The 22,713-nt window shown below is 40.3% G+C and overlaps 3 protein-coding genes across 7 annotated transcripts in view; all 3 read right to left on the minus strand.

The window, feature by feature from the left end:
• Positions 1-1,355, minus strand: part of LOC115580059 (synaptosomal-associated protein 25-A-like) — a 37,693-nt gene extending 36,338 nt beyond the window's left edge. The window contains exon 1 of one of the 3 annotated variants that reach the window (XM_030413896.1): positions 1,160-1,355. The gene's annotated coding sequence lies outside the window, so the exon portion shown is untranslated. The remainder of the gene's footprint in view (positions 1-1,159) is intronic. The other 2 variants (XM_030413895.1, XM_030413894.1) reach the window with 2 other exon arrangements.
• Positions 1,356-9,165: 7,810 nt separating this feature from the next.
• lrrc28 (leucine rich repeat containing 28) lies at positions 9,166-15,869 on the minus strand. 2 transcript variants are annotated; one of them, XM_030413276.1, is made up of 10 exons: positions 15,782-15,869; positions 14,858-15,097; positions 14,540-14,580; positions 14,204-14,241; positions 13,724-13,861; positions 12,429-12,635; positions 12,197-12,299; positions 11,813-11,997; positions 10,276-10,435; positions 9,166-10,119 (listed from the first exon to the last, which is right to left on the minus strand). In XM_030413276.1, exons 2-10 carry the CDS (start codon positions 15,023-15,025, stop codon positions 10,050-10,052), a joined length of 1,110 nt encoding a protein of 369 aa, XP_030269136.1. In that variant the 5' UTR covers positions 15,026-15,097; positions 15,782-15,869; the 3' UTR covers positions 9,166-10,049. The 2 variants fall into 2 exon arrangements, with proteins under 2 accessions (XP_030269136.1, XP_030269135.1); XM_030413275.1 differs by having other exon boundaries at positions 15,653-15,833.
• A 548-nt stretch (positions 15,870-16,417) lies between these two features.
• The window catches only part of igf1rb (insulin-like growth factor 1b receptor), a 46,666-nt gene continuing 40,370 nt past the window's right edge, over positions 16,418-22,713 (minus strand). For both annotated transcript variants that reach the window (XM_030414530.1, XM_030414529.1), the window contains exon 21: positions 16,418-22,200. In XM_030414530.1, the coding sequence (XP_030270390.1) occupies positions 21,681-22,200 (520 nt within the window). In that variant the 3' untranslated portion in view covers positions 16,418-21,680. The remainder of the gene's footprint in view (positions 22,201-22,713) is intronic.

Here is a 22,713-nt window from a genome sequence, read left to right on the forward strand (position 1 = left end):
TTAATCTTTTCACAACTTCAAAACATCATTAGTCTACAAAGTCACAAGAAAGGCTTTATTTCCTCACTCACACTGTAACTCGTTGTCCCTGTGTCCTCACACGGAGACTCAGGAGACAAACTGCTAACAAACTTCTATTGTGCCACATAACAAAATCACTTTATCTTTTCTACTGGGTGCCCAAAATACACAACTCTCTCCACAACACAGGATGGGTATTACGTGTAACCATTAATGACAACCTATTCGGCTCTGGTTATGTTAGAAACACTAAGGGAGAAGGTCAGAACAGTGGAAATCACTACATCTCAGACTAAAACAGCCAGAATGAACACCACTGTGATCATAACTACGTCTCTGTGCAACACTAAGAGACCATGCAGAACAATGCCCATCTGAGTTTCCATCCATGAGCAGCCTGCTAAAATGTGACAGCACAAAATAACTCCTTTCACTTGTTTTCAATTTAGATAATATCACTTCTGCATAGCACTTTTTCACCCACTTGCTTTAGAAACACGAGGACGTGGAGGTTTATTTGGATGTTTCAGCTCTGATCTGAACTGTTCCTCCACAGTGTCGCACGGTACTCCGGAGCTGTCCGCGGTGCTGAACACCATTCGTCCTGCACATGTGAACCCTCAAGCCTTCAGAAACACGAGAAACAACTCCACACAGGGTGGTTTATCCCTTAATTTAATCCTTACAACAAACAACTACTTTAATCTTGCCAGGTATTTAAGACGAAGCTCCCGCACAAACACCGGTTTGATACGGAAAACGCCACCAAGTGTGATTCTTTTTATCACATTAATGGGCACTAAGAGACGACAGACAACATCATAGCAGCATTTATACTATTCACGCCACTATATATGACTCCACGGGCTTTGTTAAACTAACTAATGCTGTAAATAATACGTAGACACATGCTGTAAGTTAACATACATACTACTGTTGATGGAGAAAACTTTGATAAGGCGGCAAACATAAGCTAACCCCCCCGTGATAAATAAGCTTTAATGGCGTTTAACTTTAAAGCAGCCACATATTTTATGAATACTTCCAACTTTAATTGATATTATTCTGTTTATTTTCTAATAGTGGACCTGGCCGAGTGAAAACAAACACACAAACACGTAAATCTGGTGAAACCTACCTCGTTAAGTTTCTTCTGCTCTTCTTCGTCTTCTTGTTTTCTTTTGCTGTATTTGTTTGGCTACTGGATGAAAATGTCCGTCCGTGCAGCCGCTCCTCTCAACGGGACTGTCCCCGCTGGAAACACACCGCCCTCCTCCTCTCCACCTGTGAAGCGCGGCGGACTGACGAACCACACACTTCCTCTAAACGTTTCGCAAAATAAAACATCTACAAATCACCTGCTCAGCCTCCGAAGGAAGTTTTGGTCACAGCTGAAGGTGGGATACTAGTGGCGAACGATGCCTCCATGTTGACTTTCTCCTAACCATCACCAGCCCCATTTCCCGCCAAACTTCAGCCTACTCAAAATATTTTCATTAATTAACTATCATAACTTGAGGTTAACGACTCAACACCTACTAGGTTATATTTTTGAATAGGTAACCCACACATTTGAACCTCCCATGACCAAGACTAAACGAAAACACCCCAGAAGCTCTCAAAAGTCCAAGAACAGTAACGTTTTCTAACTGCTGTCCCCCAACAATAACGGTCCCCCATGACAGTTCCGCCTGGTGCTCAGCACAGAGGGATTACTACTCTCATATTACTGTAATAATACATGTATCATTTAATAAAGAAGAGCATGTGACTTATGATAGTAAAAATATTGTATATAGACGATAGTAGAGTATTTTAACCCTCATTGTATGCTGTGTAAGTAATGAATTTCAGGTAAGCCTGATCTTCTTCTTCTTCTTCTTCTTCTTCTTCTTCTTCTTCTACTTCTACTTCGTATCATTATTATTATCATTATTATTGCTGCTGTCCTTATTCTGAAAAGTTTGTGTTTTGATTAGAATATATGTTCGTTAGAAAGAACATTTATTCGTGTAATTTTCAGAGTTTGGTCGCTTTTAATTTGATGGTGCAGTCACCCCTTACTTCCTGCTTCGATGTGTTGAACCTGACGGTGCTCACAAAATGGCCGCGCCCTCTGACGTCAGAGAGAGTGGATAAAAAGGTTGTTTTTTGTTCATTAATTTATTGGATAAAACTTTAATCGAGCGTTGTGATATAGTGAAAACATGACTGACACAAATACAATCTAATCAATATCTCTAAATATAATAAAAAGATGACTGAGATAAAATATTATGATAGTCAGCTTTTTATGATTTATATATTTCATGCATTTTTCAAAGAGATTTAGCAGTTGTTTTTTTAAAGAAATCTTTCAATAACAGGAGTAGATTTTGAAATCTACATATGTGCAGATAATATTCCATCAGCAGAATCAAATTGTTCACAAGATATTCAGCTTATTGTTCGGCATAAAACAAAATCACAAAGCAATGCTGCTGTTATCTTGGCTGTAGACTAACTATTGGACTTCAGCATTAATGATATTCATGTGCATTACTTTCGTCTTGTTACTAATTAAAGAGTAGAATAAGGAAGAAACAAAATGAATATTAAGATAAAACCTTTAATTAAATACAATTCATTGTTTGTAGGCAAATGACTTCCTTTAAGATAGAGATCAGTTAAAGCGATACGACAAATCTGGAGACAAATCTGAGGTTTGGTGTTCAAATTCAGCATGAGGCTGAGACAGAATCAAAATGTGAGCAGTGCTTTATCATTTCCTCCTGTCCATCCGCTTTACACGGGCACAAGATCTGCAGGTTCAACCTGTCAAACAGTAATGTCTTCTTATGCTGTCGTGCACGCACGCACACTGTACATACGCACACACACTGTACATACGCACGCACACTGTACATACGCACACACACTGTACATACGCACACACACTGTACATACACACACACACTGTACATACGCACACACACTGTACATACGCACACACACTGTACACACGCACACACACTGTACATATGCACACACACTGTACATATGCACACACCACCATCATGTCTTATTTCCAGCTCAGAGGCTCTTACCCACTGATGCTGGTGCTACTATATATATCTTCTCTTTTGATTCAAGCCATTTTAACTCAGTGCAATTCTATAAATTATGTCTTAGCACCGACTCAACATAAAGAGCTGAAGATAAGGAAAACAGGGATCTAATGGGACCTTAAATGGCCCACATGATCCCACATCACACACAGCCTCAGTCTATACTGCATTCTACAATACCTTCCTGTGTACGTCCCAGTGTATGCAGGCATATGTGCACAATGTTCAGGTTGCACAGTCATGATACTCACTTGAGGTACTTGAAATGAAAGAAAGATCGATCTTTGAGTTTGTCTTCAATATATAAAGCTGTTTGCCCCTGGAGTCCTTGACTCTCCATAATCAAAAAGATCCTTTTTTGTGATGCCACAAGGCATGAGATGTGAATACTGAATGTGAGTAAAAATACACATCAAGAAACCAACCCAAAACAGGATGACATGCTGCGGGGGACTTGCTTGTCACATCCACTGTGTGCTTTTGTCGGCTCGTGTCACTTAAACCACAACCACTTCAGCATGCTGTCAGTGTTTCAAAGCAAACTAACGTTTCTTGTATTTGCACTTTGGAATTAAAATACGTAAAAATTAAACGCTAGCAAGGGTGCTAATTATTCATGTCTTTTAGGAAATCTACTAATTTGTCATAACAGAATTTCTTGTGTCTTTATTCACACCTGCAGTGCTGCAATGAAAAAGAAAAATGTGGTGGAAAAAACCTCCTGTTCTTAAGAGGTCAGAGGTCAGAGAAACCGTGCCTTAATTATTTCTGTGACTGTTGAAAGATTGTGTCAGAGAGGTCGTGTGATGCTGCTGGGAAAAGAAAAAAGAACGAAGAGCGAGAGGGAGATGATTTCATCTTTCTCCTCCTCCGCTCTCTTTGTTGCTCACCTCACTGTCATTCGTCCCTCAACGCATTTGACTGCTGAATGCTCGGCGCCGCTGCAGGGAGAAATGGCTGCTCTTCCTCTTGTCCCTATTTTCCCTCGCTCTCGTCTTCTTCATCACCTGGTCCAACACTTTACAGACAGTTTTCAGAACACCTAGTTAGCCCTTCGGGTCTGATAAGAAATGGTGGGCCCGATCATTACTGTCCCATTGAAGGAACCATTAAAGACCTCCCCGCAAAATTAATGTTCCAAATAGCAATCAGCTGGAGCACAATAAATCACACTGTTTGCCATCGATTGAATGCTGGTATAATTACTCTCCTCGAGTGGCGTGCCTTCAAAATGACTCTGAATGTAAATTTATGTACATCACAGTACACCCAGTGAAGAGAATGAATGTGAGGGCAGTTTGTTTTATGTGTCACGGACGGGAAGGCTGTTACTGCCGCATAGGTCAGAGATAGACGAACTGTAAAAGAGGCACGAAGGTTCAACAGCACTTCTGATAAATCTAAATAATTAAAGGCAGAGTATTCTTAGTGAATACCACACTGTGTGTTTTATCAGACACCAACATGGCAATGCAACTCAGAAATGTGTGAAAATATATCTACTTACTGAAAATAATAATTCTGTGTTCATGACGTGACATTTCACAGTCTGTGTTATCTACAGTCGGCTGAACAACACCCGAGTCAGCTGTTGCTTAGTCTATTAATCCCCCCCCCCACCACACACACACACACACACACACACACACACACACACACACACACACACACACACACACACACACACACACTTCCCCTCACACGCTGCCCTGCCTGACTCAACACAGGAAATTACTGTGGTGTTGCATCATGTATCCAAATGCCAGTGTCTCAAAATATGAGCTCCACTCAGATACAGTTTAGTACAACTAGTGTACATTTAGTTGAGCTCCTTTATCGACTTGAGTACCTATGAAACATGATATTCCATGTCTGTAGGAAAATTGATTTAATGACGTGTAGCCTACTTGAATTCATAATTGTATCTATCAACTATTTAACTTGTAGCAAAATGCTTTTTTTCCCTGCTTGATAGCAAAAGCCACAAGTTATCTGTTGAAACAATGAATCTAGCTATAATGTAGATGGTTCATTGAGTTAAAAGTAGGCTAATAGAGATAATTTAAGAGAACCTTTGAATAAATAGTTGAAACATCAGGCTCAAAGCTGTAGCATGAAAGCTTCTAACATTAGCCAATGCAATATATATACTGTGTTAAATAACATCTAGCTTAACACCAGTTTAAATGAATTCATTTGGTGTTGTTGAACTTGACCATATCTGACAGGGTGTGGAGGCACGACAGCTTTCTTACACTTGTTGTTCTTAATCTTCATTTAAAAGATAAATATACAAACATAGTTGCATTCATTCCAAGTCTTACAAATCTTAGCTTCACATTTCCTTCATGACTGCAGCAGAAATGTTGCCGTAGATCAGGTAGTGCTGGTGTCCCGGCTCATGTTGCTTCCTGCTGAACAATATATGCTGGATCATACAATCATCTCATGGACAGTTTGTATGCGTTGTACCTATGTTTTCCTATGAACATACAGCCTGCCTGTGTCTTATTTCATATGTGCAGTCGGCAGAGATGTGATATTCCCAGAGGGAGGGCAGAGAGCCGAAGCACCAGGCAGAGAGGATCATGGTCCAACACTTTTCTGAACACACCATCGATCCTGGTAATGGAGCTGCTGTGCTTTCTGCCCCATCCTCCACCCACCCTCTATTATCACTCACATACATATACAATATTCAAGTCAAGTGATCATTCTTTTTCAGAGCAACTTGTGATCAACAAGGGTGTATTCTTTGTTGGCTCGCCTCACAAAAAATATAACTTTACACAGATTATTAACAAAACAGGACGCAGAGATTGAATAAGACTAAAAAGGAGGGTTTCTAGTGTATGTAATATATAGACTGACTCAGTTAAGCAGAGCTCCCCTGGCAAGCTCATCTAAAGACTATTTGGCAGCTATCGCCATGATGTGTTAGGTCTGTATCCCACATGAGAGGAAGCCAAAGAGCTTGACCGTCCTGACCTACTAACACCAACAACCAGGGCTGCACATGAGGGGGGAGAGAGGGAGACGTTTCTGGGGACCGAGCTGCTGAGAGGCCCATGTAGGTTAACAATAACCATGTTCATCCTGATGACCAATTTTCATTTTGAACCAAAGTACTCATCAATACATTTACAGTTTTTTGTTACTTCAGTTTTTGTTTAAAAAAAAAAAGTGAAGTTGCACTTAAATGAAAATGAAGGTGCTCCAGTGAGACCAGTGTAGAAAGTTAGTCTGAAGCCCTGAGCTCAGGGCTGTAAACTAGCGGTCGCCACTCGCCAAATGCGACTAAAATATTCCCCTGGCGACTTAATTTTGGAGAGATACATGCCACGGGGCGGGTAAATTTTTGTCCTGATGGTCGTGCTCTTGCTATAGATTATGCATGATATAGCAAAAAATTGTTGTAGCTGTAAAGTGATAAATCATGACGGTAGCGAACGTTAGTGCTAAACCGGCTATTTGTTGTGTGTCGCACTGAAGTAGCTCCCCCGACGTCACCGCTGTAGAAAATAGTTCCCCTCAGAAGCAACGTAGCGTGCGCGTCACCGCTCTTTAAAAGTTTGGCGCAGTCAGGGGCGTCGCACCCATGGGGGAAGTGTGTGTGTTCTATTGTTTTAACCATAGACATATATACATAGACGCCTCATTGAGCGCTGGACCGTACGTCGACGTCGCCGCCATATTGGAGGAGGCAGATCCGCCCCGTGAACTAATACGAGACAATGGAGTGAACTTTATAAAGCTCCTTCTACAAAGTGCTATAAGTTAATGTCTCATTTACACATTCACACACATACGGATATATTCAGGAAACAGAGAGGAACCAAAAACAACGTCTGTAACGTTCTCTGAGGATTATAAATGTTAGCTAATCCTCATATGTTCAGTATACAGGTCGGCACCAAACCATTTTATAATGTTTTTATGAGTGTTTCCAGCTGCTAATGTATGTAACGCTGTTACTGTGATGAAACATGACAGTTAAATATTCAATCTGTCCATAATAACCACATGTCGTGTCTGCTCTCGCTGCAGCTGCCTCCTCTCCCCCTCCCTCTTCTGTTGCTGCTTCAAACATGACACCGGCTTTGGGACTGACCGGCTGATGATTGGCTGTTCTGCCTTAAGTCCCGCCTCTCTTGCTATGTTAGATTTATTGTTCAGCTCGTGCTGATGAGGCGGGATCTACCGTAAAATACCAAATAATATCCGGGCGTGTATTTGTCTCAACCACTTAACAGACCAGGCGTTTATTTGGGACAGGTGTTTAATTCCCTCCTCACAAAAATCCGGGCTGAAAATGTCACAAACTTCTCCAGCTTCTCTGTGAATTCTCTGGAAACGGAGAGGAACCAAAATGTCTGTAACGTTCTCTGATGATTATAAACGTTGATTACTGTGTTTACAGCTGCTAATGTATGCAACGCTATAATTGTGATGACATATGACAGTAAAATATTTAATCTGTCTATAATAACCACATCCTGACATGTAACTGTGATTTTTGATAATCTAAGTACTAATAATAACAATCATGACAAAAAATTAACAAAGACTGCAGATCAAGATAAGAAGCTGCAACTGGCAGTGAGCAGCTCTCTTTTCTGTTAGCAGTGAGGTGACATAGTCCATGACAGAACATTATAAATATGATAATGTATAAAATAACATTTAATGGTAAAAAAAAAAAAAGTATTGCAAATACTATATTATATTATAATTAAACGAATCAAGACAGATGTCACATTTACATGTCATGGTGTGGTTATTATTGACACAGATTTAATATTTAAGTGTCATTTACCCCCCCGACCCAAAACACCACCACATCTATCCCCCGCACTTTTGAAAAGCTTGCCACACCTCTGGGCGCAGTGACTGTGATTCGAGCGCAGCAATGACGACACCTCTAACTCATGAGCTGAGGGAAGTTGTACTTAAGTTGCGCATCATTTCTTAACGACTTCCTTCAATTAGGTTTCAGTTTGATAATCAAGTGGCTTAATATGAGAACAGTTGTCACGTCACAAAACGTGTAAAACCATGCGTCTATCAAATCCAGTGTAAAAGTTATTATGGTACAGTCTCCACTGACAAGTCTATTACAGAGCCTGATAGTTAATTAATGAGTGTTTCCTTTGTCAAAGTTTTGCACTGTTCAAGTTTTCAATTTGCAATGTTAATAATATTAAAATGTATTTCTAAATAATACTTTGGCCTCTTTTCTAAGCATGTATTGGTATATAATACTGTTATCTCCATGAAAAGTACTGAAACAGATGTATATGCAACAAAAAGAGGCAATTTATTATTTGGCTGGTAAAAAATTTACTTGGCCGGTGGATTCTTTCATCTACCGGTCCCCTTGGCAGGTGAGCCAAAAAGTTAGTTTACAGCCCTGCCTGAGCTGCTAGCTAATGTTGGGAGTGGGTTTTCTTGCTAAGCCAGGATCTGCACATAAATTGGGATGCCAGAAAAGAAAAGACAAGAAAGGGAGGGAGCTGGCAAGAGCTTTAGACATGGATAGTAATGTCATACCAACTTTTTCAGTCAGCTCTGAGCGCTGCTCTCAGCCAGGCTGAAGAGGCGAATGAAAGCCAATGTTACTAGACAAGAGGTCGTATCAGTGGAGGAGCAACCACCATCTGTGGGAGAGAGGATGATCTTGATTCTAGTGAAGAATTTCTGCACGAGTATGAGTAGAAGAGGGAGAGTACGCACATGTGTTGATATGAGTAAAGTGCATTTCTGTGAGCAAGCCAACTGACAGCTTCGTGTCAACGACTGGCAGAATTACAACGAGGACAGTGATGTTAGCTAAGACTGAACTTACTCCAAACATTCATACATTCTTTGGTGTGGAACGCACAGAGCGGACTGGGAAAGAAATGAAGGTGTTACGCTGTTGTGACCTGTGTGAAGTGTTTGTATGAAAATCTCAGTTACATGTTGTTTGGTGTTTAACACCATTCTTCGCTTCAATCTGACAAACTCTCACTGGTGTGAGAAAAAAGATACAAATTCATTGAGAGTCAAACATCAGTTAACATTTACTGCCAATGAAACAATCCAAACAAATTATATATATTAAAATTGCACAGCGTAGCAATGAATATTACACAGTGACTCTGACATGTACAAATCTTATTTCTTACAGATGAAGACAGAAACCTTTAACTGTAACCAAGTCTGCAGGCATGAAACATGTACAAGCTGTTGCAATTTTTTTTTACACAGGCTGCATTTAAGCTTATGTAAATACAAAAAAAAAACGTTTTTGTTTTTTTTACTGATTACATGACTCGATGGCTTCTGTTAAGGAGCTGATGTGAGACAGACTTCAAGTCCCCACACATGCTGCTGAAAGTGACACATATCAAACTGATTTGTACAAAATTATAACCATTCAAGTTTTCATCAGTAATCAATAAAACAATCTGTCAACAGGATGTGTCTGCTGCAATGATCTTCTCTGAACAATCACTGATTTAATACAAAGCAAACAGTGCTTGTTTTTTAAAAAGTGCTCTCTGTGAGTTGTAACTTCAGATCTAATACTGTTAGTTTCCAGACAAAGCTTGTTGAATGAGCGCATAAGTGCAATATTATTATTTTGATCCCCACCACACAAGTAGGAATGCTGCTTACTTGGTCAGACTCGGGAACATCATGTATATTTGAGTCTTTGTGAGTTAAAACGTTGCAGAATGAGGCAATCATCTGACCCACCAGTCACCCACACAGGCTGCTTCTCCGGGGTTCTTAGTAATGTCAATCAAGCATAGAACTCCATCAGTGATGCACTCAGAATGTCAAGAGCCACACAGATTACAAGTCGTCCTCTGTGACCTTCAGAAAAACCACTCCACAGCTCCTGAGTGTATGCGTACAGAGACGAAGGAAACCTCGTCATCCCTGGAGGTCAAAGGTGCGGAGGCAGTGACTAGAGCAGCAATAGGCCACAAAACTCACCGTCGTCCTTCAGAGGGAAGAAGATGAGCATGTTAAGCTGAGAAGAATGTATTTACTAGTATGAAACAAGATTTGAACTCATCTTTAATTGAGCAAAAAATATGAAAGCAAGTTAACTAGCTTCCACCAGTCGGTTGTGGCTCTGTTGAGTGTTTGTTCTGACCTGCGGTGCACTCCTGCCAGTGCGGTGTCACGCAGGGGGAAGAGTTTGGGGTAGATGGTGGTGAACATGGCCTGACTGCAGCGGTGGCAGTGGCCCAGAGGGAACCGCAGCAGGTCCAGCAGGCTCTTTGGGAGGCTGATGGGAGGCAGGATGATGACGTCTAAAAACACAACAGTTCAGGAAGTATTTACAAAAAAGGCATTCTTTTAATGTGGTGTGACAGTCAACCAGCTCGCTGATAGTAATAACAAAAATTAATTCCATCAACAGTGATACGCATTTTTATTTTATGTGTTTGGTGCATTCAATGTCATTTCACACATTTCTGTATTGTAATGTTTTTAAAATTACTAAATACTTATGTTAACTTAATTCTTTTGAGTTGTGTATTTACTTATATCAAATGTGTCCAGTGATATTCAAACTTATTCAAGGTAACAGTACGTTACACATGGTCACCAGTCAATGGCGTCATGTCCCCTTTGCCCCCTCTAGTTCCTGGGGAAACACAGGAATGATACCAGACGATACGTCAACGATTGAAGAAGGAAGCTGGCAAACTACCTGGCTGGCCAATTTATTGTTTAATATTGTTTGCATTGCTGACTTCAGTTTGCTTTATTAGTGACTTAATAGAGGGCTATGAGACAGATAATGAGTGTCTTCTGTTGTAAAATGTCATGATTATGTTATAATCAGTAACACCAGTGTTGTCACGATTTCATTAGCTGGAGGAAAAATGTCCTCACCATGGCATCCCTACTGTGTGTCTAAGTATAATCATAGATTCCTACTGTCAGACACTTGGAGCTACTCAGTACTAGGGGTGTGCCAAAATATCGATACTACGATATATCGCGATATTTCGTCTTGAGGTTCATTATCGATACACTAGTGCCAAATATCCATATTTAAAAATGTAAAAAATAAAATAAAATAAAATAAATATATATATATTTTTTTTTTTTTTTTTGGCCCACCCACCACCCCTCTTCGGAAGACAGCTTTATCTTTAATTCAAACATAGGTATACAACCAAATCAAATTAAAAAGTGGTTTAAGTAGCTCTGAAACCCACACATATCGATATTTAATGATAGTTGTAGTCAGTGTGTGTGTGTTAAGAAGAGACACTGTGCAATATACTCTTTGTTTACTTGGCTGTCATTCATGTGAAATTGATTGACAATGTTTTTTAATTCCTGTGAAATGGATTCAGTGCAGTCAATAAATTCTGAATTTCTTCAATGACACAGATATCGTGATGTATCGTGGATGAAATTTCTTGCAATATATCGATTATCGCAGAATCGTTGTATCGTGATATTATCGTTATCGTGAGCAAAATATCGTGATAGTATCGTATCGCGAGGTACCTGGTGATACCCAGCCCTACTCAGTACAAACTAATAACAAAGAAAGCTTGTTGAATAAAATAAGTGTAGCCTCTATCTAAATGAGGCACAGCAGGTCACGCATATACTGTAAATACTTACAGGTATATGTGGTGAATATATGTGTGTATACAACTCCTCACCTGTCGGTCGGTAGTGGCACATGCGGTGCAGGGTTCTCAAGGCGAGCTCCTCCAGAGGAACCACATTATCCGTTTCTGTGCCCACCACCTTCACTTCAGCTGGAAGCCCAACCAGAGCCTCACCCAGCGCTCCACCCAGCACCTCACCCAGCTCACCCTGCAACACCTGGCCTGACACTCCGCACCTGTATGAAAGCAACACACACAGAGTTGCAGACCCTCATTGGATTCTTTTTACTGTCAGATACAACATCATGCAATTTTTATATAATTGTTTGTATGGAGCTGTATCTCATACCACTCTATATGAAATGGAGTTAAACTGAGTGAGACTTCAACCATCCTCAACTAAATCAAAGTTATCAGTCTGGAAAGCTTCAGTACCCGCTGCAGCCGATGACCTTGTTGTACAAGTAGGAGGGAAGGCCTTTTAGGTCCACATTGTTGTCGACAAACGCAAACTGCAGCTCCCGTGATCTACCCAGATCTAAAGGGTGCACACACACACACACACACACACACACACACACACACACACACACAGATATATTAACATTACCCTGCTCACATTATTTACATCACTATCACTAACACATAGATAAGGGGCTATACTGACCGAGCGGTAGGAAGGTCAGCCGGTTGGCAGCCATGGAGAGCTGGTTGAGGCGGTGGAGCCAGCAGAGCTGCCGGGGAACGTGGCTCAGCAGGTTGTGGTCGGCTGTCAGATTCTGCAGAGACACACAGCGGTGCAGCCGATGTGGTAGAGACGTCAGCTGGTTCATCGAAACATCCAGAGTCTCCAATTCCTGCAGATCACCGATCTCTGAGGGTGACGGACAAATGAGAGGGAGTCTGAAAAAGTCTTTCCAGATGAGATCTTTAACATTTCAAAAACAAAACAACAACAAATGTCAGAATAAAAAAAACATAGAAATCAAACAAAGCAGACGTTTTTGTAATGGGATCATTTGGAATGTCACAGTTTTTTTGATTAAGTCGCAGTTGATTTTATGATCCTTTGAGCAGCATTATTTTAAAAAATTCCATTTATAAATAGTATGGAACTGAGAAGGAACACTGGGATATGTAAGGGTGCAACACATGAGTTTGTCAGTCTCACGTTCATCTTTCCTAATGTATTTCACAGACACTGACTGACAGTGAGTGAGAGGAATCAGTCACCTGACTGCTGATGGGATCACACCTGTGACCTTTTGTTATCAGACTTTTCACACCTCTAAACTGGGCTTTGAGGACCATCACAAAAGTAAGAAAATGCAAAAGTTCTTCAGAAGGCAACCAGATCTGTCTGAATGATTATGAGTTAAGATAACTTAGAGTCTCAGTGGGTAGAAACAGCTCACATTTCTGTTTACCACAATAATAATATACATCATAATGCTGAAATGTCACCAGTGTTTCTGAATCATTTACAAAATCTATCAAGGTTGAAATCATAATATAAGACGAAAATGTTAAACTGAAGAGTACTTGTGCTTATTTTTCATCCAGAATAAAATGAAAGAAAACAGAAACATTGATTTCATCTTTGATTACTATATAACACTTTCTTTCCCCGACTGTGTTGATAAACACACAGGAAATAATCCTGTCAGTGCCGTTCTCCAAGCCAGAGGAGCTGTTTCCTGTCTCTGTTGGTTCAGTTTATTTGAGTAACTCTGTTGCCATCTGCTGGAAAATATAATACTTGCAACTCAAATTCAAGTCTCAAGTCTCTCTCTAACTACAAATTGACTCTGTAAGGTAAACATGCCATGACAGACTTTGCACCTCCAGTGGAAAATGTCAGTAAATTTAAATTAATAATAAACTAAATTTGCATGCCTTCTGTTACTGTGAGTGACAAAATAAACTCAAAGAGCACCGTGACAGACAGCTGCTGCGCTCTACCTGGAGGAAGGCACTTCAGTTGGTTATTGGACAGCCTCAGGTGCCGCAGAGACCTCAACCGACCGATCTCTGGACATAGGAACTGGAGGGCGTTGTTGCTCAGGTCCAATGATTGCAGTCTGGCCAGGTTTCCTATAGCTGGGGGACAAACCATAGTTCATCATTATGGTCCAAAGACAAACTTAACAAAGCTAATACAGAGCAGAGATAAAGGCCTTGCTGTAAAAATGAACCTTCAGGCTCTAGATTTCTCTGGTTTAAATTCTCCTGCTTTGTTTTATTTAATGGTTTTATTAAAGTACCAGTTTATATCATGTGAGTATTCATCAATCAATGTGTGTTATTTATCATTTTTACAACCTGAACATTTCTTCTTTGTATTTATTGCGGCTGATGGCTAGCCTCTATAGTTTCAATAACATATTGACCAAATTAACCATTCAACTGCATATTTTATGAAGAAATTTACAGAATACTTACCTTGAGGAATTATGATTATGTTGTTAGAGTGCAAATACCTAAATGGAAAAATATGAAGAATAGTTAGAATTTGGATGGTTCGATCTTTTTGATATCTCATTGATATGTGTGAAGCCTTTTATTTTCATGTCAGTGAAGTTCTTGAGTTCTTCAGTGCAAATTACAAAGGTTTTCATATTTTCACAGTTCACAGCCACAGTGAAATTCACCAGCCACCTTTCCTATTATACCAGCCAATATTAACCACAGAACCAGCCTACACTGTGTCATAAAGGGTGGTAACTCTTAAATATATCTGTTAAAAAAAGAAAAAAATCATCTTAGTTGAATACTCACAGTTCAATCAGATTTGGGAGCTTCTGAGCAAGATTATCAGGCTGATAGAGAGAGAGACAGACAGACAGACAAACAGAGAGAAAGAGAGAGAGAGAGAGACAGACAGACAGACAAACAGAGAGAAAGAGAGAGAGAGAGCAGAAATTAAAGGCAACCATGACAGGAAATAAACTTGTGAAATGTCCCTGCTCTCTGATGTCTCTTGTAGAACCAACAGATCTTAAAAACATTTGTGAAACGGCCTTGAGTCATGATCTGTGAGGCGTTTATGTTCACACAGGACAGCAATTAAATGCAAGTCAGAATCAGCATGAATACCAGTGTAGTGAGTAAGTTCCTCTTCATGTACAATCTCTCCAGAAACTGCAGGCCTTCATCCCTCAGCAGCTCAACTGGGAAATTGTTCAGGTTTCTGTAGTTAAGAAACAGGTTTTTGTGGCGCTCCTGCTTGGCGATGAAAATAGCCTCATGGAGTTCAGTAGCCATCTCTGAGGGAAACCTCTGCTCCCCGGTGCGGGCAGAAAAGGCAGTGGTTTGCCTTTATGGCATTACTGTTCCCTGGAAGGATAACAAATAACCAGAGGCCTTCAGAGACAGCGGTGTCTTTGCAACTGAGAGCAATGCAGAATGACAGAGTATGCAACAGGTCGAGATCATTAATATCAAAAGATTGTTGCACCAACTACGTTTTTTTTTCTTCTGTCTGCTCTGCACCATATAGCATCATTATAACCCTAGTTAAAGGGGCACAGGCATACATAAAGCAGAGGCGCATTAATTCATTCAAAGTTTCCGCAGAGATGCTGTTAAGGTCATGGTTGCTGTCATGAGCCACTCTTTGCTATATTACCACTAGCAACATATAAATATCTGGTCGTTCTGACACTGACAGTGCAGGAAACCTGCTGTGGCGACGTGACATGTACAGCAACAAAAACACAAAGCATTAGCCCGTAGCTTCCGTCACTCTGTGCAGACAAACATCAGTTTTTAGCTTGCTGACTTTTTGCTCGCCTGTCATTTTTTTTTTGCATCATTAGCATGCTAGCTAACTAGCTGCTATTAGCTCATAACTATCGATAAAGTGAGGGCACAAACAAAGCAGTTAATTACCTTAATAGTTCTGGACCATTTTTTGCTAATTATGTGAAAAAAGTGGTCATGGTCCGCTTAAAGCCAAATGCATGTTTATAAAAAGCACCTAAGTTAACGCTAAGTTGTTCAACAGAAGCGGTTATCTACCGTAAACAACGTAAGACGTCACAGTCGCGTCACAGTTCAAAGGTCACGCTCTTCTTCTTCGTCTTCTCTTTTGCAGACTGGATAGCATTCTGCTGCTGCCACCTGCTGTTACACCGTTAAACTGCAGTACTCAAGTTGTTTTTTGGTTTTTTTTTGTGATCAAATGTTTCAGTACTCAAGTTGTTAAGTGCTAAGTGTGACATTTTGAGATAACTAAACTTTACAAATTTATAATTCAACCGCTCAAAACTTTACAGATAAATATTTTACTGTTTAACTGCAACCACTGTTGAGTAAAAAGGCATTTTCCTTCTGTGACTCCAGGGATATTCCACTGCATCTGTCCACCAGTAAGGACCAGTCCTCCACCAGCACACCACTGTGTTACTGAACCCAGTGTTATACTGAGCTGTCTGGTCTGTTGTAGTTTGAGGCAATCCCGGCACCACAGACCCAGTTCTGTCTTATAGAAATTAAAGTTTTATTTGTACATGTTGTACCTGCACTTTTCTAATTATTAAGAGACGTTCCATGAACCAGGCACAATGTAAATCCCTTCACTGGCATTTTTTTTTATAAATGTGACAGTGGGAGCACAAGTGACACACTCTTCCCAACAGAGACGAGCAGTGAATAAACAGTTTGCATACATTTTTATTCATCTTAAATCTTGTGTAGAAAAAAAGAATCAGAGAAACAGACATTCTCTTTTCCTTCAGCCAATACATTTTTCCCAGTACTCAGAATATATTGATTACAGGAAAAATTCTTACAACAGCATGTACAAAAGAAAACCAAAAATGAAACCTCGGTCTAACAGATCATTTCAACAGAAACGCAAGAGTCGGAAGGCTATGAATAATTTACACACATCATAATCTTGATAACAAATTGGCAATCAATGTGACAAAAGGAAAATAGGAAATTTGTTCGATTTTATGTCCGCTCTGTGAGGTGTTCCAGTGGTAAAGTGAGGCAAAAATCAGACCACAAACACTGAAAGACCATCCTGATCACTGAAACTACAAACCTGCCTCATTAGAAAAGGATGAGACTCACGAAAAAGCAAAGAGTAAAGATGCTTTTAAACTCAAGAACCTGAACATTATTCTGTCAACCAACACATTAACAGGAAACAAGACGTTGTTAACTATGACTGGCTTCCCTCTAAGTGCTACTCCACACTCGCTCATTACTGATGAGAAACAAACAGCTTCCAGTCAGAAAGTTAAAGCCTATTTGAGAACGTGTGAATGCGTCCAATCTGTCGCTCTATTCATTCTTACACATGAGGGAGAATTGGAACCATCATTAGCTGTTAACGTGTCTTATTATTTTCACTGTACCAAAAAAGAAATATCAAGCTCTGACAAAATGTCAAGCTGCCACAAACAACTGACAAGTCCCATAACGTCCCTCTGTACACATGTACTCGCAGTCTCAAATAAAGATGCATCCAATTCCATCACTAACGGGTCAAAATGTCCAAACAAAAGATGCAGTAACTGCATTTTTTCTCTCAGAAAAACGATGAGCAGAGAAAGACTTGGATGTTTCGGTAGTAACTCACGCTCACTCACAGCATGGTACTCCTAATAATGATGAAAACAAAACTTAACAGGTCATATATGATTTTTGAAAGATTGGCGTTTCTTCCCCAACTGACACCCTCTGCCAGCTCCAGATGGTGCCTCTCATGTATTATAATTACATTCAGAGTCAAGCATCCGATTTTTCTATTTGAAATGTACAAAAGTTTGTTCAACAGAACTTATTTATCTCCTGAAGGTATTTCCAAAACCCCTGACGGCCCTCTGAACCATCTAGATGAAGATATATCCAGTCTGCTGTGTCTGCAGCCAGATATGTCATTTGTACAATGTAGACAAAAAGTCTCAGTTATCATCAGGCATATTTGTCCATATCTATGTAAAATTTTATTTCTCATATTTCCATACAAAGTAATGAATATATTTCTTTTGAGATATATAATTTTAATCTTATTGGACCGGAAAATTTAGTCCCAACTTGGATGAATAGGTTTTATTTATTTTTTTGAGAGAGAGAGAGAAAGAAGATTTTTGCCATCCAAGTGGTTGGAAGAGTCCCCAGCAAGAAAGAAAGAAAGGAAGAAAGAAAAGAGGATGAAAAAAGTCTCTCAAATCTCGTATGTAATGGCAAAACATGAGAGGCACAAACTAGAGCAAGCCCTGCGGAGCGAGGCCTGAAGGTCCGAGGAGCCGAAATGATGTGTTTAAAAGAAAAGAGATAACCAAGCACCAACTTGGTTTTCTTTATCCATCACATATCTGGGCCCTTCTCCTCTTCCCCCAATCAGGATGGTTTGGTTTGTGGTTTGAATTTGACCATGTTAACAGCACTCAGTAGGGTCGTCATTACAGCCGAACAAACAGAGATGAGATGTTTTTCTGTACATGTAAATAGATTTCAAAAATGAAAAGAAAAAAAAAGAAGTGAGGTAGATGGATGGTTGAAGGGATAACTAAACCTTCCCCCCCAAAAAGGGCAAAAGAACATCAAAAAACCAGAAGGAAAAAAAAGACGTGTGGGGAATTTGTACAGTGATTTACACTTCATAAAAAAATAACATAAATAAGCAAACATCTGGGCTGGGAATCTAAACACTTTGAGGTGAATGAGCCTTGAATATCAACTCCACGTGGTCCGCTCCGATCATACTCCTCTTTATATATTTCTGTGATGCGTTTCTTCTGTAAACCTCAAGCAATCTGCACCACTTCCAGTTCTCCCATTTATATTCAGTATTTCAACATAAGAACACATTCAGAATAAGAGAAGAGCCTCAAGAGCATTTGTACCTCAGAGGACCCTCAGTTGTGAAATCTTGTTTTTCCCCCCCAAGCATTAAAAAAAATCTTTCAGTGCTGTAAGACAATTTCACTCGTTTCTCAACCCAATTAAACTTCAGCAATCATCTACAAAGACATATTAATATGTTGGAAGAAGATACACAATGTGGATGACTAGCAGCATACAGAAAAACCACCCTTGATTCAAGAGAGAAGTTGATGAGCAGAAAGTGAAATCATCCTACTGACAGGCCTTCAGAAAAATAAGTGTGTGTGAAAGTTCACTGCTGCATGAAATAAATTAAGATTTTTTTTTTCATTTGTACCTCGAAGACAGTGTTATTACACGGCGCAAACACATGGAAACCTGAAACTGACGACATTTAATAAAAGGTTATCAGACAAGTAAAAATGGGCCTGAATTCATCAATAAATACAACTGTTAGCTGAATACAGAAAAATAGAGAGAGAAATATAAAGCTTAATAGTTCCTTTAATGTAATTTTTATGCTTCCGTTTTTTTTAGTTTTTTTAGTTTTCCTAATTTATTTAGTTCTTGGCCCACATTTAATCATGCGCTCTACTTTCCCCAGACAGTTCCCAACTGTCATTATGACGCTATGCTAACAAAGTCAGCAGGCTTGTATCCTTATCATTAAGTGCTCATCTGTTATGTAGTGAAAATAAGTCCTGGACTTTGTGATGTGTTATCCTTGATATTTTGCAGCAGCATTTTGTGGCATATATATATGTATATATATATATATATATATATATATATATATATATATATTACATATATTAACATTACATATCCTGTATGATTAAAGTTAGCTTCAGCTAGGTAGCTAGCTAAAAGGAGCCCAAATAAATGGGGGGAATAGGGAAAAGACACATTATTAAATGTGCGCCAAGACCCACCAAAAAAAAGGAAAACGAAGGACGTGAAAATTAAAATAAGCAGAAAACAGAGTTTGAATTTATTTGATCAACTGATTGGGATTAAAGAACAAATAAAAAGACTTTTGTCTTTTTATAATAACTAATTGGAGTTACAAGGAAGCAAAGTTTAAATGTTTTACGCCCCATCTTTACTAGCTCACATTATGATTTATTAATGCATCCAAATATATTCAAACTAGTCTGATAACCTTTTAAAACATTTGTGTCAGTATTAGGACTTCGTACAATGAGTGTCAGGACGCCTCCACAACTGGAAAACCCTCGACTTGGACACACTGCTCTTTTTAATGATCGAGGAAAGTTAAATTACAGAGGGACATAGAATCAGAGGGGAGTACACACACACACAAACACACACACACACGCACACGCACACGCACACACACACACACACACCAGGCTGGATATCTCAAAGTGTGACAGCACAAACAAAAGATAAAGAAAAGGAAAGTAGAGAAGGATTTAACTTTTCTCTTTGACCTGAGATTTAGTTGGGACTCAGCAGTGACGCCTGACCTCTGAGTCTACACCCAAGAGACCAGAGGTTGAGGCGTCCCGAGAGAACGTGAGAGCATCGATGGTTACTGGTACCATCACTGTCCTCTAGTCGGATGGGAGGGGAAGTTACCGGTGTTTCAAAACACAAGGCAAATTGTTGTACCTTTACGCAAACACGGAACGAAACCAGCTCCAGATACACTTTGCACGAGTACAAGCATTAAAAAAATGGACTGTAGTGGAAAAGTTCGTAGATCCAACCTGAAGGACTTTTTTTTCTCTTTTTATATATAGATATTAACTATATTACAACCACAAGAGAAATAAGGAATAGCAGCTTCTTTCTGTACATGATGAATGTCTCCAACTGTAGAAAAGTTAGAAAAGTGACACAAACAACTGGTGCGTACATAAATGCTCTGCCCACGTAGAGATGCTGTAAATGTCGGAGACTAATGACTAGTCTAAAAAAATACCTGTTTGTATACAACAACAAGGACGCCTCTGAACTCGGAGCAAACCCCGTTATAGATATAGTGTTTGTTGTCCTCTTTATGTCTTCTCTCCGCAGTCCATGCTTCAAGGTTTTTCTTTTTTTTTGCTTTTTTATTGACTAGATTTGGCGTTTAAACCGTAACAGAACAGCACTTTGTGAGAGGATGTGGCTCAATTTCAGATAAACTGATGTAACCAAGGTCCATGACTCTTAACTTGATCAAGTACACTGTCTATAGATATCAAACAGAACGAGAGGAGTAGTGTAGGACTGTAGAGGGAAGTTAATATCCCTTTGATCGCAGAGTTTAAGAATGGCGTGGCGGCAGATCAAAGTGCTTCTTTTGTTGCTCGCATTTTCAATCCGGTTTGTTGGAGAATTACAGGGAAAGACTGCAGAAGAGAGATTTTTGACAAAAAGTACAATTTTGGCAACAAATTTGGCAGATTTGACCTTTAACCCTCCGGTTGTTTATTTCAGCTGATTGGTTGTTGGCCCGGCATTACGCTGACACCCAGCCTGCAGAGCAGCAAGCGACAGAGACCCCTCTGAAGTACTTTTTCATTAGATATGCTTAACAGTTTCACCATAATGCCCGCCCAAAAGCGACCAAACGCTGGTCATTTATAAAGGCCTACACATTTCGTTTTCCCATTTGGAAATACATATAAAAAAGTAACAAACAACAATTTATAAAATAACTTCAGCCATGAAGAGAGAGAGAGAGAGAGAGAGAGAGAGTAAGAGAGAGAGAGAGAGAGAGAGAGAGAGAGAGAGAGAGAGAGAGAGAGAGAGAAAGAGAGAGAGAGAGATCTCTCCCGAATTATTTATATATTTTTTCTTTCTTTTACCGTTTGAACCAGCTGGTACAAACCAAAACTAGAATAATATGAAAAAAGTGTGTGGAGGTACAGCAGAGAAATGAACTCAGAGACAGTTTTCTCCACCTTCCTGTGAGTCTTTGCTGCTCACTGAGTAGCCTCACCCAGCCGGTTGACAAGGTTTTGCTGTATATGGTTTACAAAAGAGAAGAGGTCGCACCCACTGAGACATCAGGCTCTGCAGTGCAGCAGGTGGCAGGGTGTGCAGTCTGGTGGGTGTCTCCTTCCAATCAGCAGGACTGTGGGAGAGGCATGGCGCGTTCGTTTTTGCGTCCACCGTTCATGTGTGCGTATGGGGGCAGTTCGTCCAGAGACGGCCGCACCGGGCCGCCTGAGCCCGTCCCGAGCCCTGGACCTGCTGCGAGGCCCGCCCCTGACAGGCCATTTGCTGCCTGCTGGCCAGAGGGCTGCTTGTCCATGGCAGCGCTCGACGTACAGGGAGAGGAGGGGGAGCTGGGCGCTAACGACGGGGCGGGTGGAGCTTCTGAGGTCGGGGAGGGTGGGGTCTGTTGGGGGACTGGGGTTTGCTGTGGTTGTGTGGAGGAAGGAGGGTCCAGAGGGACTTCCTCCATGTTGTCCATCTTTTCCAGGTGATGCTGCGGAGCCTCGACCGGCTTGTTATCGGCGCTGTAGAAGAAACTGACCTCTTTGAACGACGGCTCCAGCTCGTCCTTTATGCTGCTGATGATCTCCACGAAGGCTGGACGCATCTTAGGGTTGTACTGCCAACACATTCGCATTAGCTCGAACCTACACACACACAGACACACACACACAAACACACACAGGGTTAGCTCAGTCTGCATCAACATGCCCTCCTGTAGTAACGACTCTATCCAGAGGAACTTTGCCTTCCTACTGACAAGCCAATATTTACTTTAGCCAAATGTTTGCTTTCTGTTGCTAAAATGGCTGCATGTAACCCCTCTGCGTCTTGTTTATGAAGCACAGAGCTGATGTTGCCTTCACCAGGCTCCAGCAGCTGGCGCAGCAAGCTCTACATCAAGCCTGCGTGTGACAAATCTGACACACCAAGATGAAAACCTTTATGTTACAACAAATGTACCACATACTTTGTTTGACAGGTATTCAGTCCTTTCCAAAGCAGAAAAGCTGCAGCAGTTTTGGCTTTGATGCACACGTGTTATGCTCTTTGTTTTCACAGTACCAGCAGCGACAAAGTTTATTATCTCAACCAAATGTACTGTCACAATATTTCATCTGTAATTAATTCTTATGAGTTCTTGGCTGTGCTATAAGTTA

This window comes from Sparus aurata, chromosome 4 (genome assembly GCF_900880675.1).
Source record: "Sparus aurata chromosome 4, fSpaAur1.1, whole genome shotgun sequence".
Classification (NCBI taxonomy): domain Eukaryota; kingdom Metazoa; phylum Chordata; class Actinopteri; order Spariformes; family Sparidae; genus Sparus; species Sparus aurata.

Coding starts and splice junctions, on each gene's coding strand:
- lrrc28 (XM_030413276.1), bottom strand. CDS start 15,025: ATGGCTACTGAACTCCATGAGGCTATTTTCATCGCCAAGCAGGAGCGC. Junction 14,581..14,857: donor GGAACTTACTCACTACACTG/GTATTCATGCTG, acceptor TCTCTCTATCAG/CCTGATAATCTTGCTCAGAA. Junction 13,862..14,203: donor CATAATCATAATTCCTCAAG/GTAAGTATTCTG, acceptor TTTGTCCCCCAG/CTATAGGAAACCTGGCCAGA.